The following is a 15,903-nucleotide window of genomic DNA, read 5'->3' as shown; positions in this document are numbered from 1 at the left end:
AATGATCAAAATTTTAATACTTTTATTGCTCTAGTCATGCTGGTCTTTTCTTCTCTATTGTGCCGTATATTGAGTGAAACGCTTCACAAACAAGAACAAATGTAGGGTGGATAGTTGTGGTTTGCTATTGGTGGATCTCATGTGAGTGACAGGTTGCCCCGCCCTCATCATCAGAGAAGAGAATATCGGTGGGAGGGGGAGTTATTTTGACGCTTTTAATGAGATCATGCATGTTTGCCATACCGCCCATCCTGTTTTATTCTCTAATCCAACACACTTGACCTCCTCCAGGGGCGACACACCTGCAGCTGATCGACGGGGCGGAGCAGGCCAGCGGGGGCCGCGTCATGGGCCGCTTCTTTGGTCTCTATCCACGGCGGAGGGTGAAGCTGGTGCCCTGGTTGGCGCGCTGGATCCTGCGTGGAGCCGTTCCCGTCGCCACCATGAACATGCAGAAGGCCGTTCCTGAAGGAGAAGAGATTCCCGACGCCTGGCACCACCAGCTCATCTTCGGAGTGGGACCCAGTGCCGTTTTCATGACCAACCCTCTGGATGTGGGTGCGTCCCGAATCACACTAGAGTTCACTATAACTGACACGGTTAAAAAGTCGTTAACCGTCATTTTCATTCGGCTGAATTTGATGTACTGAAATAACTAAACTTAAAACGGAAATAAAACGTACTTCGACATATTTAAAAAACAAAGCTAATGAAACAAAATTTCTAAAACTTTAACTAAAATTAAGATGAAAACAGAATATAAAAATATAACCTGTTTCAAAAATATTAATTACAAATAAAATAGTATCTCAGTATATATATATATATATATATATATATATATATATATATATATATATAGATAGATAGATAGATAGATAGATAGATAGATAGATAGATAGATAGATAGATAGATAGATAGATAGATAGATAGATAGATAGATAGATAGATAGATAGATATAAAGAAACTATTATTTTTCTGTATACTGTATTATAAGGATACATATGTAAAATCTAAATAAGCTTTGGATATCTGTGTGTATACTAAATAAAACTAAAAATGAAAAAAAAAAATTAAACACTGATATAATATTGTTATAAAATAACAAAAGTTCATAACAAAATGAGTAAAGATTAAACTACAATTAAAACTGAAAATATAAAAGCTAAAGTTAAATAAACTATTAACTACAATATAGTAAACAAACAGTAAACTATAGTACAGTAAATATAACATCTAGTGGTATACCGATATATCGGCTGATACTTTTTAAATATCGGCATCTGCCAATAAGTTTTTCTTTTTGGCTGATGGGTTAAAAGTGGAACTTTTATTTTATCACAAAATGAGAACTTAAAATATAAAGTATAAAGTATATCAACTATAGTATAGTAAAAGAACAGTAAACTACAGTACAGTAAAAAATATAAACGAGTGTTCGGCCGATATATCGGCCAATATTTGGCTTTTTTTTTAAATTTCGGCATCAGAAGTTTCTTTTTTCTTTTTGGCTGATGTTTTGGAAGCGGGACTTTTATTTTGACTGCGAAAGGAAAACTGAAAATATAAAACCTATAGTAACGCATAATAAACTATTAACTATAGTACAGTAAAAAATAAAAACTAGTGGTCGACCGATATATCGACCAATATTTGGCATTTTTAAATATCGGCATCAATCGTTACGTTTTTTTCTTTTTGGCCGATGTGACGGATGAGTTTTATTTTGACAGCAAAATGAAAACGGAAAACATAAAAGCTAAAGTAAAATAAACTATTAACTATAGTATAGTAAACAAACAGTAAACTATACTACAGTAAAAATAAAAACGAGTGTTCGACCGATATACCGGCAAATATTTGGCATTTTTTTAAATAGCCGATTCTTTTTACTTTTTGGCCATTGTGTTGGAAGCGAAATGAAAACTAAAATGAAAAAGTAAAATAAATTATTAACAATTTTCGTGGGAAAAAAATCTACTTTAATAATGATCATGGTGAGGCTGGGATTGAAAAACACAAGCAAAGTTTTTATTCTTGCCAAGAAGGTCAGCTCGGACATGCAGAGTCCGGAAAGACACAAACGAAAGCCACTCACTTGTTCTTTTATACTCTCATATCATTGGGCGAGGGCTTCTTAGTCAAAAACACAATAACAACTCCTTTAGTTGGTGTTATCTGCAGCTATCACACCCTCAATGAAAACACACAACTCTCCCAGAACTTGTTCAAGGCTACAGACAACGAACACACAAGTTTTATAGAGAAAAGTATCAAAGGTTATCAAACTAAAATGTGCTTACTACAGAAAACTAGAATTCCACTTATATTTAACAAAAATATCTTATATGAGTTAAATATCATTCAAAACACCTTATATGGTCAAAATTTCCCATCACACTGTAGTACAGTAAAAGAACAGTAAACTATAGTAGCGTAAAAAATAAAAACTAGTGGTCGACTGATATATCGGCTGATATTCTGCAGTATTGGCCGATGAGTTTTTCTTGTTGGCCAATGTGTCGGAAGTGGAACTTTTATTTTGAAACAGAAAATAAAAAGTTAAAGTATAGTAAAATAAACTATTAACTACAGTATAGTAAACATACAATAAAAAATAAAAACTAGTGGCTGACCGATATATCGGCTGATATTTGACATTTTTTACATATCGGTATTTGATGATAAGTTTTTCTTTTTGGCCGATGTGTCGGAAGTGGGATTTTAAAAGCTAACGTAAAATAAAATATTAACTATAGTACTGTAAAAGAACAGTAAAGTATAATACAGCAAAAAATAAAAACTAGCGGTAGACCGATATTTGGCATTTTTAAATATCGCATCAATTGTTACGTTTTTTTTCTTTTTGGCCGATGTGTCGGATGAGTTTTATTTTGACAGCGAAATAAAAACTGAAAATATAAAAGCTAAAGTAAAATAAACTATTAACTATAATATAGTAAAAGAACAGTAAACTATAGTACAGTAAAAAATATAAACGAGTGTTCGAACGATATATCGGCCAATATTTGGCATTTTTTGCATATCGGTATAGGATGGTAAGTTTTTATTTTTGGCCGGTGTGTCGGAAGTGGGATTTTAAAAGCTAACGTAAAATAAAATATTAACTATAGTATAGTAAAAGAACAGTAAAGTATAATACAGCAAAAAATAAAAACTAGTGGCCGACCGATATATCGGCCGATATTAGCCATTTTTTAAGTATCAGCCGATAAGTTTTTCTTTTGATGGCATGTTAATTTAATATATATATATATATATATACACCGATCAGGCATAACATTTTGACCTAATATTGTGTTGGTCCCCCTTTTGCTGATATTGTTTGATCGGACCACAAAATGTTCACTTGCTGCCTAATATATCCCACCCACTAACAGAGATCATCAGTGTTGTTCACTTCACTTCATAATGTTATGCCTGACCAGTGTATGAACATGCCATATATGCCACACTATATACAGTATATATAAATACACATACACACAGTATATTAAATAACCATGTGGTGATGGCAGTTTTACATAGCCCTTGGTGTAATGAAGTTTCTTTGTGTTCCTTCTTAGATCCTACACTTGTTGTTTTCTTCCACAGTGAGTGAAGACGAGGTTCATGAGCGGCTCTGCAGCGAGTCTGTGCTGCTCATTCGCCGTGAAGATGTTCTGAAGAGACTGACTCCAGATGTTCACCTATCACAGATCTCAGATCAGCATCCCGACCTGCGCTGGAAGACGTTAAATGTGGAGGGTACGACGTCCTCTTTTGACTGTTCTAGTGCACATTATCCACTGCGCACTAAATTTATAATGTTGTTCAGTGTACGGTCGGTTGACAATGTAAATGTCGCCTAGATGCCATGCTATTGCTCCAGCTAAAGCATTGAGCTAAAGTAAAGTACAATGAACTATTAACTATAGTATAGTAAACATACAGTAAACTATAGTACAGTAAAAATAAAAATAATAAATATCGGCATCAGATGATATATTTATCTTTTTGGCCGATGTGTCTGAAGTGGGACTTTTATTTTTTTGTTTTTATTTATTGAAAACTGAAAATATAAAAGCTAAACTAAAGCAAACTAAACTATTAACTATAGTATAGTAAACAAACAGTAAACTATAGTACAGTAAAAAATAAAAATATCGTAATAAATATCGGCATCGGACGATACGTTTTTCTTTTTGGCCGATGTGTCTGAGGCGGGACTTTTATTTTTTTGTTTTTATTTATTGAAAACTGAAAATATAAAAGCTAAACTAAAGCAAAATAAACTATTAACTATAGTATAGTAAACGAACAGTAAACTATAGTACAGTAAAAAATAAAAATATTGTAATAAATATCGGCATCGGACGATACGTTTTTCTTTTTGGCCGATGTGTCTGAAGTGGGACTTTTATTTTCTTGTTTTTATTTATTGAAAACTGAAAATGTAAAAGCTAAACTAAAGTAAAATAAACTATTAACTATTGTATAGTAAACAAACAGTGAACTATAGTACAGTAAAAAATTAAAATATCGTAATAAATATCGGCATCGGATGATAAGTTTTTCTTTTTGGCCGATGTGTCTGAAGTTTGTACTTATTTTTTTTTTGTTTTTATTGAAAACTGAAAATATAAAAGCTAAACTAAAGCAAAATAAACTATTAACTATAGTATAGTAAACAAACAGTAAACTATAGTACAGTAAAAATAAAAATAATAAATATCAGCATCGGATGATACGTTTTCTTTTTTGGCCGATGTGTCTGAAGCGGGACTTTTATTTTTTTGTTTTTATTTATTGAAAATTGAAAATATAAAAGCTAAACTAAAGTAAAATAAACTATTAACTATAGTATAGAAAACAAACAGTAAACTTTAGTACAGTAAAAATAAAAATAATAAATATCGGCATCAGATGATATGTTTTTCCTGTTTGGCCGATGTGTCTGAAGCGGGACTTTTATTTTTTATTTTTTATTTATTGAAAACTGAAAATATAAAAGCTAAAATAAAGCAACATAAACTATTAACTATAGTATAGTAAACAAACAGTGAACTATAGTACAGTAAAAAATTTAAATATCGTAATAAATATCGACATCGGATTATACGTTTTCCTTTTTGGCCGATGTGTCTGAAGTGGGACTTATTTTTTTGTTTTTATTTATTGAAAACTGAAAATATAAAAGCTAAACTAAAGCAAAATAAACTATTAACTATAGTATAGTAAACAAACAGTAAACTATAGTACAGTAAAAATAAAAACAAGTGGTCGTCCCATATATCGGCCGATATTTGGCATGTTTAAGTATCGGCATCGGACGATAATTTTTTACTTTTTTGGCCGATGTGTTGGATGTGTTTTATTGTGACGTCGAAATGAAAACTGAAAATATAAAAGCTAAAGTAAAATGAACTATTAACTATAGTATGTAAACAAACAGTAAATTATAGTACAGTAAAAAAATAAAAATATCGTAATAAATATCAGCTTGCTTTCAGTGCAGCGCAACATCGACACAACGAAAAACAATAAAAAACATTAATTTACAGAATTAATAGAATATACATTTCTTTTAAGTATCGGCATCGGACGATAATTTTTTTTTTTTTGGCCGATGTGTTGGATGTGTTATTTTGACGTCGAAATGAAAACTGAAAATATAAAAGCTAAAGTAAAATGAACTATTAACTATAGTATAGCAAACAAACAGTAAACTATAGTACAGTAAAAAAAAAAAAAAATCGTAATAAATATCGGCATCGGACGATACGTTTTCCTTTTTGGCCGATGTGTCTGAAGCAGGACTTTTATTTTTTTGTTTTTATTTATTGAAAACTGAAAATATAAAAGCTAAACTAAAGCAAACTAAACTATTAAATATAGTATAGTAAACAAACAGTAAACTATAGTAAAGTAAAAATAATAAATATCGGCATCGGATGATACGTTTTCTTTTTTGGCCGATGTGTCTGAAGCGGGACTTTTATTTTTTTGTTTTTATTTATTGAAAACTGAAAATATAAAATCTAAACTAAAGCAAACTAAACTATTAAATATAGTATAGTAAACAAACAGTAAACTATAGTAAAGTAAAAATAATAAATATCGGCATCGGATGATACGTTTTCCTTTTTGGCCGATGTGTCTGAAGCGGGACTTTTATTTTTTTGTTTTTATTTATTGAAAACTGAAAATATAAAAGCTAAACTAAAGCAAAATAAACTATTAACTATAGTATAGTAAACAAACAGTGAACTATAGTACAGTAAAAAATAAAAATATCGTAATAAATATCGGCATCGGATGATACGTTTTCCTTTTTGGCCGATGTGTCTGAAGTAGGGGTGTCCCTGACTAAGGATTTAAACATTCGAATCAGAATTGTCGAATCTTTCTATAGTCGACTGATCATCTATGTGTGTGTGAATGGGTTGGGAGGGGCACGACACTAGGTAGTCAGCAGGAGGGTAAAACAATTATTTTATTTTACACACTGTGCACAGCAACAATTTTAATAAAGTGACCAAAACTGCCTGCCAACTGGCAGACGAACTGACAATGGCTTTCTTATTTAGGTTTAAATAAAAGGTAATGTGTTGGATAAACATTCGTAAAACGTTTTCTCATAACATTTTAAAGCCCCGATCGAAATACAGAACATCACACAAATATATAAAAGAACATTTTGATGAATAAACCGAAAAAAATACCTGCCTTGAGAGGAAAAGAACAAAATGACTGCAGACAGGATTTGCATTTCACATTTTGCGAAATTAAATTAAATAATTTCGCAAGCATGCTTTCAGTGCAGCGCAACATCAACACAATGAAAAACAATAAAAAGCATTCATTTACAGAATTAACAGAATATACATTTCTAATAATATTAAATAAATAAAAACGAAATAAAGTCAGAATCAAGTCACAGGGAGCATAATAAATGTGTGCAAAATGCCAAAGTGCAGGGGAACAAGTATAAAAAAAAATAATTAAAAAAAAACACAAGCCACAGTTAAATTAGGTAATCCTGAGTGATCAACAATACAATTAAATAAATAAATTTTTTAAACAACGAAAGTTTAGCCAGAATTGTGAACTTTCTGTTTTTAACTGCTGAAACAACAATAAAGGCTAAACTGGCAGTTTTTTAGCTAAACATGTTCACGTTAGTTCACTTGGTCTTTCTCTTTTTCTTGTCTTGTCGGGCCTGCAGTATCACGCTCCTCCACCAATTCACTGTCATCACCTACCTCCTGTACAGGCCTGGCAGCTAAATTCTCAGCCAGATTTTCCACCACAGTATACGCCTCATTCCTTTGCTCATCATCAGTGAAAAAAGTAAGCTTCTTAAAACGTGGGTCAAGAATTGCAGCCTTGATATACAGTGGGGAAAATAAGTATTTGAACACCCGGATATTTTGCAAGTTCTCCCACTTGGAAATCATGGAGGGTCTGAAATTGTCATTGTAGGTGCATGTCCACTGTGAGAGACATAATCTAAAAAAAAAATCTAGAAATCACAATGTATTTTTTAACTATTTATTTGTATGATACAGCTGCAAATAAGTATTTGAACACCTGTCTATCAGCTAGAATTCTGACCCTCAAAGTCACCTAAAATGTCCACCTCCACATCATTTATTATCCTAAATTAGATGCTCCTGTTTGAGGTCGTTAGCTGCATAAAGACACCTGTCCACCCCATACAATCAGTAAGAATCCAACTACTAACATGGCCAAGACCAAAGAGCTGTCCAAAGACACTAGAGACAAAATTGTATACCTCCACAAGGCTGGAAAGGGCTACGGGGAAATTGCCAAGCAGCTTGGTGAAAAAAGGTCCACTGTTGGAGCAATCATTCGAAAATGGAAGAAGCTAAACATGACTGTCAATCTTCCTCGGACTGGGGCTCCATGCAAGATCTCACCTCGTGGGGTCTCAATGATCCTAAGAAAGGTGAGAAATCAGCCCAGAACTACACGGAGGAGCTGCTCAATGACCTGAAAAGAGCTGGGACCAAGGTTACTGTTGGTAATACACTAAGACATCATGGTTTGAAATCATGCATGGCACGGAAGGTTCCCCTGCTTAAACCAGCACATGTCCAGGCCCGTCTTAAGTTGGCCAATGACCATTTGGATGATCCAGAGGAGTCATGGGAGAAAGTCATGTGGTCAGATGAGACCAAAATATAACTTTTTGGTCGAAGCACACAGCCAGGAGAACCAAGGAGTGGCTCTGTAAGAAGCATCTCAAGGTTCTGGCGTGGCCTAGCCAGTCTCCAGACCTAAACCCAATAGAGCATCTTTGGAGGAGCTCAAACTCTGTGTTTCTCAGCGACAGGCCAGAAACCGGACTGATCTAGAGAAGATCTGTGTTGGGGAGTGGGCCAAAATCCCTCCTGCAGTGCAAACCTGCTGAAAAACTACAGGAAACGTTTGACCTCTGTAATTGCAAACAAAGGCTACTGTACCAAATATTAACATTGATTTTCTCAGGTGTTCAAATCCTTATTTGCAGCTGTATCATACAAATAAATAGTAAAAAAAAAATCATACATTGTGATTTCTGGATTTTTTTTTTTTTTAGATTATGTCTCTCACAGTGGACATGCACCTACGATGACAATTTCAGACCCTCCATGATTTCTAAGTGGGAGAACTTGCAAAATAGCAGGGTGTTCAAATACTTATTTTCCTGACTAAATACTGCTCTCCAAAAGACGGCCTTTAAGCTCCCATCGTCTGTCTATCTCCTCGGTCAGGGTAATCTTGAGGGTCTTAGTAACAGCGCTGTCGTCTTCATGTACCACCAAGTGTCGTTTCTTAATGTTCATAAGCATCGGAACAGTGGCAGACAGAGATGTGTTCATATTTATTTATTTCCTTTTTATTTGAAAGGGACAAAGCACATCAATCAACTTTTTTTTTTTGCACTCAAAATGTAAATGCGCCAGAGTTAGCTATAAAGCTAATTTTCATCTGTCATCTGTATCTTGTGACAAAAGCTCTGTCAGTTTGATCATTGGCTTGAGAACATTGACTATGTCCTCTGCCATTCTCCACTGGGATGTTGTGAGCTCTAGATTACAGTCGGACGGTTTGCTGACACTTGAATCCGTCAGCACAGCTGGCGGAGTTGCTATATCTTACAATGTACAACTGTCGGTGTGAAAACATTATCCCGAGATGTTTTTGGACACAAAATGTAGCGTATACCCCGTCCGAATGATGGCCAAACTTTACTGATGGTTTATGAAGTTTATTTATCACTCGTAAGAGCTGAACAAACAAACAAAGCGTAAGTGCGCATTAATGTCTCATTCACAAACTCTCTCTCTCTAGCCTTCTCTCCGTGGCATTAACATACACAGCAAAGTACACAAAAACACTCACAGTAAACAAACATATACACAGATCTTATGCCTTTTCAGTGGTGCAGTTAATAACTGGTGAACTTTGTATCTGCAAAACAACTCCGATAAACTGCGTGCGAGCTCTTCCTTTACTACTCGTTGACTATAACACCCGTCAAAATAGGAGTCCTCCTTATAAGACAGATAATGCAGACCTTTAAACATATCTAAACTCACAGAAATAAAATGGGAATAAAATAAATATGGTGAGAGATTAATTTGGAAGCGATGGTTTACAGATCTCAATGCAAACGGGATCCAGGATCAACACTATTCATGTACCGCAGGGTAAGATTACATACATTCACATTTAATCCGTTTAATATGGAGAGATGCACTGAAATGTAGACTTTCGTGTTTCTGACCTACACCGTTGCATGAGAACAGTTAGTTATAGTTAGTCGGTTTGTACGTTAGCAGGGAATTACTAACTTTAATAGTAACTTAATGAGAGTATGACAACCAGAAAATCCTCTCAGGATCCCTGGAATCAGTGTTGCAGTTCCTCAGGCACGACATTTTTGTAGCATAAACACCATCAAACCGATGAGAGCTTCGGATTTTCCAATGTTTCTCTTTGGCGCTGACACCTAAAGATGTCCCAGTTCCGGTCCCAGCGCGACTGATACTCAACTGCCATTGGCTCATCTGCGTTCGATGGGAGGGGCTTACCGATAGGTTAATTGCAGTGTTTGCCCCGCATAACGGACTCCCTGTACAGTTCCCCCCCATGGGTCCTGGGCCAGTTGATTGGTGCATGCAACCATATTCGTTGCATTGTCATGGACAACAGAAAAGATCTTAGTACCTGGAATGTCCCAATCAGAAATGACTTCTTTCAGTGTTTGTGAAATATGTTCTGCTGTATGACTTTCCTCCATTTTTTTTGATGCCAACACAAAATTTTCCAGTCGCCAGGCTTCAGTAATAAAGTGGGCTGTAACTGTAAGATTTGCCTCCATTTGCAGCGAGGTCCAAATATCTGTGGTGAGGCTGACTGCTTTGCAATTTTTTATTAAAAGGTTAGTTCACCCAAAAATGAAAATTCTGTCATTAATTACTCACCCTCATGTCGTTCGACACCCGTCAGACCTCCGTTCATCTTCAGACACAAATGAAGATATTTTAGTTCAAATCTGATGCTCTGAAAGGCCTCCATTGGCTCAATGCACGGTTCACTCTCAAGACCCTTAAAAGACACTAAAGACGTCGTTACAAAGTCCATCTCACTACAGTGGCTCTACAATAACTTTATGGAGTGACGAGAATAGTTTTTGTGTGCAAAAAACCCTAAATAACGACTTATATAGTGATGACGATTTCAAAACACGGCATCATGAAGCTTCATGAATCAGCGAGTCGAATCATGATTCGGATCGTGTGTCAAACTGCTGAAATTTGGCGATTCAAACTGCTTAATCGACTCACTGATTCATAACGCTTCGAAGCTTCATGATGCTGTGTTTTGAAATTGTCATCACTATATAAGTCGTTATTTAGAGTTTTTTTGCGCACAAAAACTATTCTCGCCGATTCATAAAGTTATTGTAGAGCCACTGTAGTGAGATGGACTTTGTAACGACGTCTTTAGTGCCTTTTAAGGGTCTTGAGAGTGAACCGTGCCATTGTGCCAATGGAGGCCTTTCAGAGCATCAGATTTACACTAAAATATCTTCATTTGTGTCTGAAGATGAACGGAGGTCTGACGGGTGTCCAACCACATGAGGGTGAGTAATTAATGACAGAATTTTCATTTTTGGGTGAACTAACCCTTTAAAGGGTAACTAAACCCCTGCTCAGAGCTTAACTCCACCCACTGGCAATATTTAAAAAATGCTGGAAAAGTGGGCAGAGCCCAGCGGACACAGAGGGGATGAACCGAGGGCGGGGCTGAGCGGAGGGCGTGCACCTGAGACCCTCAGTGACGGATTGATTGACAGCTCTCAGACTCGCGAGTCGCAAAGATGGAGAATGACTGGAGTGACGCCAGCTTTGCAACAGAGCGGTCATTTCTCCTATCTTCACCTGAAGTGGAGGAGGGTAAACTATCTGTAGACACAGGGTCAGAGCCTTATCAATGCAAGCCGCTGCTCAAACTTCTGCTTTTCTTCAATACAATGTTAAAGCAAGTGTCAAGTCAGTTTCATTCATAATGTTTCTACTTAATGTAATATGACAGTTCATACTGGAGTAAAGCCGTTCTCATCATGTGATTGGGGGAAACATTTCTGAGGGCGTGGTGAGCTCGTGCCAGGGGCGCGGATAGTGAGCCGTTGGAGGTGCCATCCTACGTCACGATGTACCACAACGTCCAATAGGAAAATTCAACTGCAGTAGCCACCGTTCAACCTTAAGAGGGCAGCACTTTGGCGGTTTTACACCATATTTTATAGAATTAAAACACTTTATACTCAAATGTCAAAACATTTACTCGAATCAATGAACAGCATTAATAAAGCCCCAGTATTACAGATCATTAACTAAAAAAAGTTGGTTTAGGGTTTAGTTACCCTTTAATGAGAGTATGACAACCAGAAAATCCTCTCAGGATCCCTGGAATCAGTGTTACAGTACCTCAGGCACGACGTGTACCCTTTTTGTAGCATAAACACCATCAAACCGATGAGAGCTTCGGATTTTCTAATGTTTCTCTATGGCGCTGAAACCTAAAGATGTCCCAGTTCCGGTCCCAGCGCAAGTGATACTCAACTGCTATTGGCTCATCTGCGTTCGATGGGAGGGGCTTACCGATAGGTCAATTGCAGTGTTTGCCCCGCATAACGGACTCCCTGTACAAAGACCCAAAGAAAAAAGAACTGATACAAAAGATGTTGTAGTAGGATCAATAACCTTATGGGCAGCGCTGTGTCATATGCCATAGCTGCCCTGTGCATTAGAAAACCTGTGTTCGCGTCTCAGCTCAAGGTTCAGGGTTATTTGTTTATTAATGACGTCATCAGCGACTAGTCGACGTCCACTCGACTTTCATCACATAAATGTCGACTTGACAAAATCGGAAGTCGTTCAACCCCTAGCGCGTATGGACGCGTATTTCGCATGCATAACCGTCTCTCTTTTGGGAACTGTGTATCCTGGCTCAAGTGTGCGCATTAATTCTTTAAAACCTTCACCGTCCACAACATTCACTGGCCTCATGTCGAGCGCAACAAACTCTGCAATTTTGTCCGTGATTTCTCTTTTCATTTTCTCGGACAATGGCGGTCTCAAATCTAGCTTTCTTTGAGTTAGTTTTGGCGCAGCTCCGGTACTACTACTAGATGAACTGCCGTCGTCAGTCTGATACTGTGGGTGGATCTAGAAAAAAGACGAACATATTTGAAGTCCCAACATATGATATTGTTATTCGCAAATTAAAAGCGCCATATGAAAGAGTGAACCGTCTTTATTGGTAAGAAACTTAGCCTACCCGTTTTAAGTGGAAAGCCATGTTTGTTGTTGATGAGTGGTAGGACATGAGCTGTTGGCACAACTTGCATTTTATCTTTTACTATTTCAAAGTGCATCCACACTTTAGATTTTCTAATTCCAGACATTGTTAATCCCTGCCGCCAAGTTGCTCCTCGTCTGTCACGGATCAGGGAAAGTGAAACTTAAATCTGTCACAGGGGTGGTTGGATTTATTCACACACACACGTTAAAAATATTTATTGAACGCTTCTTTCTTTTCACGTTTTTTTTTACAGCAATATCATAATTAAAGGCTGTATATAACTTAATATAACCGTACAAAACCAGTAGTTGGGTGTGAAATTAGACCTTGAGCACCCCCATATTGCCAAAATGGTATGATCCTTCTTGTTTCATAACACGCGCGAAGATTCGACTGTGAGATCGGTGGTCGAATCAGGCTCCGCATATTGATGCATCGAATCTTCGACTATTCGGGGGTCACCCCTAGTCTGAAGTTGGACTTTTATTTTGTTTTTATTGAAAACTGAAAATATAAAAGCTAAACTAAAGCAAAATAAACTATTAACTATAGTATAGTAAACAAACAGTAAACTATAGTACAGTAAAAATAAAAACATGTGGTCGTCCCATATATCGGCCGATATTTGGCATTTTTAAGTATCGGCATCGGACAATAATTTTTTATTTTTTTGGCCGATGTGTTGGATGTGTTTTATTTTGATGTCGAAATGAAAACTGAAAATATAATAGCTAAAGAAAAATGAGCTATTAACTATAGTATAGTAAACAAACAGTAAACTATAGTACAGTAAATATGAAAATCTCGTAACAAATATCAGCATCGTACGATAAGTTTTCCTTTTTGGCCGATGTGTCTGAAGCGGGACTTTCATTTTGTTGTATTTATTTATTGAAAACTGAAAATGTAAAAGCAAAATAAACTATTAACTATAGTATAGTAAACAAACAGTAAACTATAGTACAGTAAATATGAAAATATCGTAACAAATATCGGCATCGGATGATACGTTTTCCTTTTTGGCCGATGTGTCTGAAGCGGGACTTTAATTTTGTTGTATTTATTTATTGAAAACTGAAAATGTAAAAGCAAAATAAACAATTAACTATAGAATAGTAAACAAACAGTAAACTATAGTACAGTAAATATGAAAATATCGTAACAAATATCGGCATCGTACGATACGTTTTCCTTTTTTGGCCGATGTGTCTGAAGCGGGACTTTAATTTTGTTGTATTTATTTATTGAAAACTGAAAATGTAGAAGCAAAATAAACTATTAACTATAGTATAGTAAACAAACAGGAAACTATAGTACAGTAAAAATAAAAATATCGTAACAAATATCGGCATCGGATGATACGGTTTCCTTTTTGGCCGATGTGTCTGAAGTGGGACTTTAATTTTGTTGTATTTATTTATTGAAAACTGAAAATGTAGAAGCAAAATAAACTATTAACTATAGTATAGTAAACAAACAGTAAACTATAGTACAGTAAAAATAAAAATATCGTAACAAATATCGGCATCGGATGATACGTTTTCCTTTTTGGCCGATGTGTCTGAAGAAGCGGTGACTGTAATTTTTTTGTTTTTATTTATTGAAAACTGAAAATATAAAAGCAAAATAAACTATTAACTATAGTATAGTAAACAAACAGTGAACTATAGTACAGTAAAACATTTAAATACCGTAATAAATATCGGCATCAGATGATACGTTTTTCTTTTTGGCCGATGTGTCTGAAGTGGGACTTATTTTTTTTTGTTTTTATTGAAAACTGAAAATATAAAAGCTAAACTAAAGCAAAATAAACTATTAACTATAGTATAGTAAACAAACAGTAAACTATAGTACAGTAAAAATAAAAACAAGTGGTCGTCCCATATATCGGCCGATATTTGGCATTTTTAAGTATCGGCATCGGACGATAATTTTTTATTTTTTTGGCCGATGTGTTGGATGTGTTTTATTTTGACGTCGCAATGAAAATTGAAAATATAAAAGCTAAAGAAAAATGAGCTATTAACTATAGTATAGTAAACAAACAGTAAACTATAGTACAGTAAATATGAAAACATCGTAACAAATATCGGCATCGTACGATAAGTTTTCCTTTTTGGCCGATGTGTCTGAAGCGGGACTTTAATTTTGTTGTATTTATTTATTGAACACTGAGAATGTAGAAGCAAAATAAACTCTTAACTGTAGTATAGTAAACAAACAGTAAACTATAGTACAGTAAAAATAAAAATATCGTAACAAATATTGGCATCGGATGATACGTTTTCCTTTTTGGCCGATGTGTCTGAAGCGGGACTTTAATTTTGTTGTATTTATTTATTGAAAACTGAAAATGTAGAAGCAAAATAAACTATTAACTATAGTATAGTAAACAAACAGTAAACTATAGTACAGTAAAAAATAAAAACAATTGGTCGTCCCATATATTGGCCGATATTTTACATTTTTAAACATCAGATGATAAGTTTTTTTGTGTGTGTTGAATGCGTTTAATTTTGACAGGCGAAATGAAAACTAAAAATATAAAAGCTAAAGTAAAATAAACTATTAACTATAGTATAATAAAAGAAATGTCGCCTAGATGCCATGCTATTGCTCCAGCTAAATGCATTGAGCAACTGACCGTGAGCTTCTTTAATTGATAGGTCAAGTCCGAGAGATGCTCAGTGAGGAGGAGCAGAAGGATGAAGAGCGTGCCAAGAGGACACATCTCATGATTCCAGCGGCGTACAGCTCTGGCGTGACTCTCTTTGCTCTCAGAGACGCTGATGCTGGTCGAGAGCTTCTCAACTCGCCAGAACTGCCTCTGATGTGAATTCACAAGGAAATCAGCAGCTAATTAACTTATTAAGGAGTTGGATCAATATTCATGTCTGTTTTTATTCTTGGGATTTTAAATAGATGTGTTTTGTGTTGACAATGTTGATTCATTGTTTTGTTTGTGTGGTAATTGGTTGACAGCATCATGTTTATCAAATAAAAGGAAAGAAATGCA

At 35.4% G+C, this 15,903-nt stretch overlaps 1 protein-coding gene across 5 annotated transcripts in view; it reads left to right on the top strand.

Annotated features, from left to right (window-relative positions):
• Nucleotides 1–15,903, top strand: part of LOC307123696 (uncharacterized protein) — a 24,838-nt gene extending 8,935 nt beyond the window's left edge. For 3 of the 5 annotated variants that reach the window (XM_079812340.1, XM_079812339.1, XM_079812338.1), the window contains exons 3-5: nt 292–554; nt 3,590–3,770; nt 15,554–15,903. In XM_079812340.1, coding sequence (XP_079668466.1) covers nt 292–554; nt 3,590–3,770; nt 15,554–15,723 — 614 coding nt within the window. In that variant the 3' untranslated portion in view covers nt 15,724–15,903. Of the gene's footprint in view, nt 1–291; nt 559–3,589; nt 3,771–15,553 lie in introns of all 5 variants that reach the window. The other 2 variants (XM_079812342.1, XM_079812341.1) reach the window with 1 other exon arrangement.

Source organism: Gobio gobio, assembly GCF_949357685.1.
Source record: "Gobio gobio genome assembly, chromosome: 3".
Lineage (NCBI taxonomy): Eukaryota > Metazoa > Chordata > Actinopteri > Cypriniformes > Gobionidae > Gobio > Gobio gobio.
The sequence above is the reverse complement of the archived record's forward strand: the minus strand, read 5'-3'. Positions and strand labels throughout refer to the sequence as shown.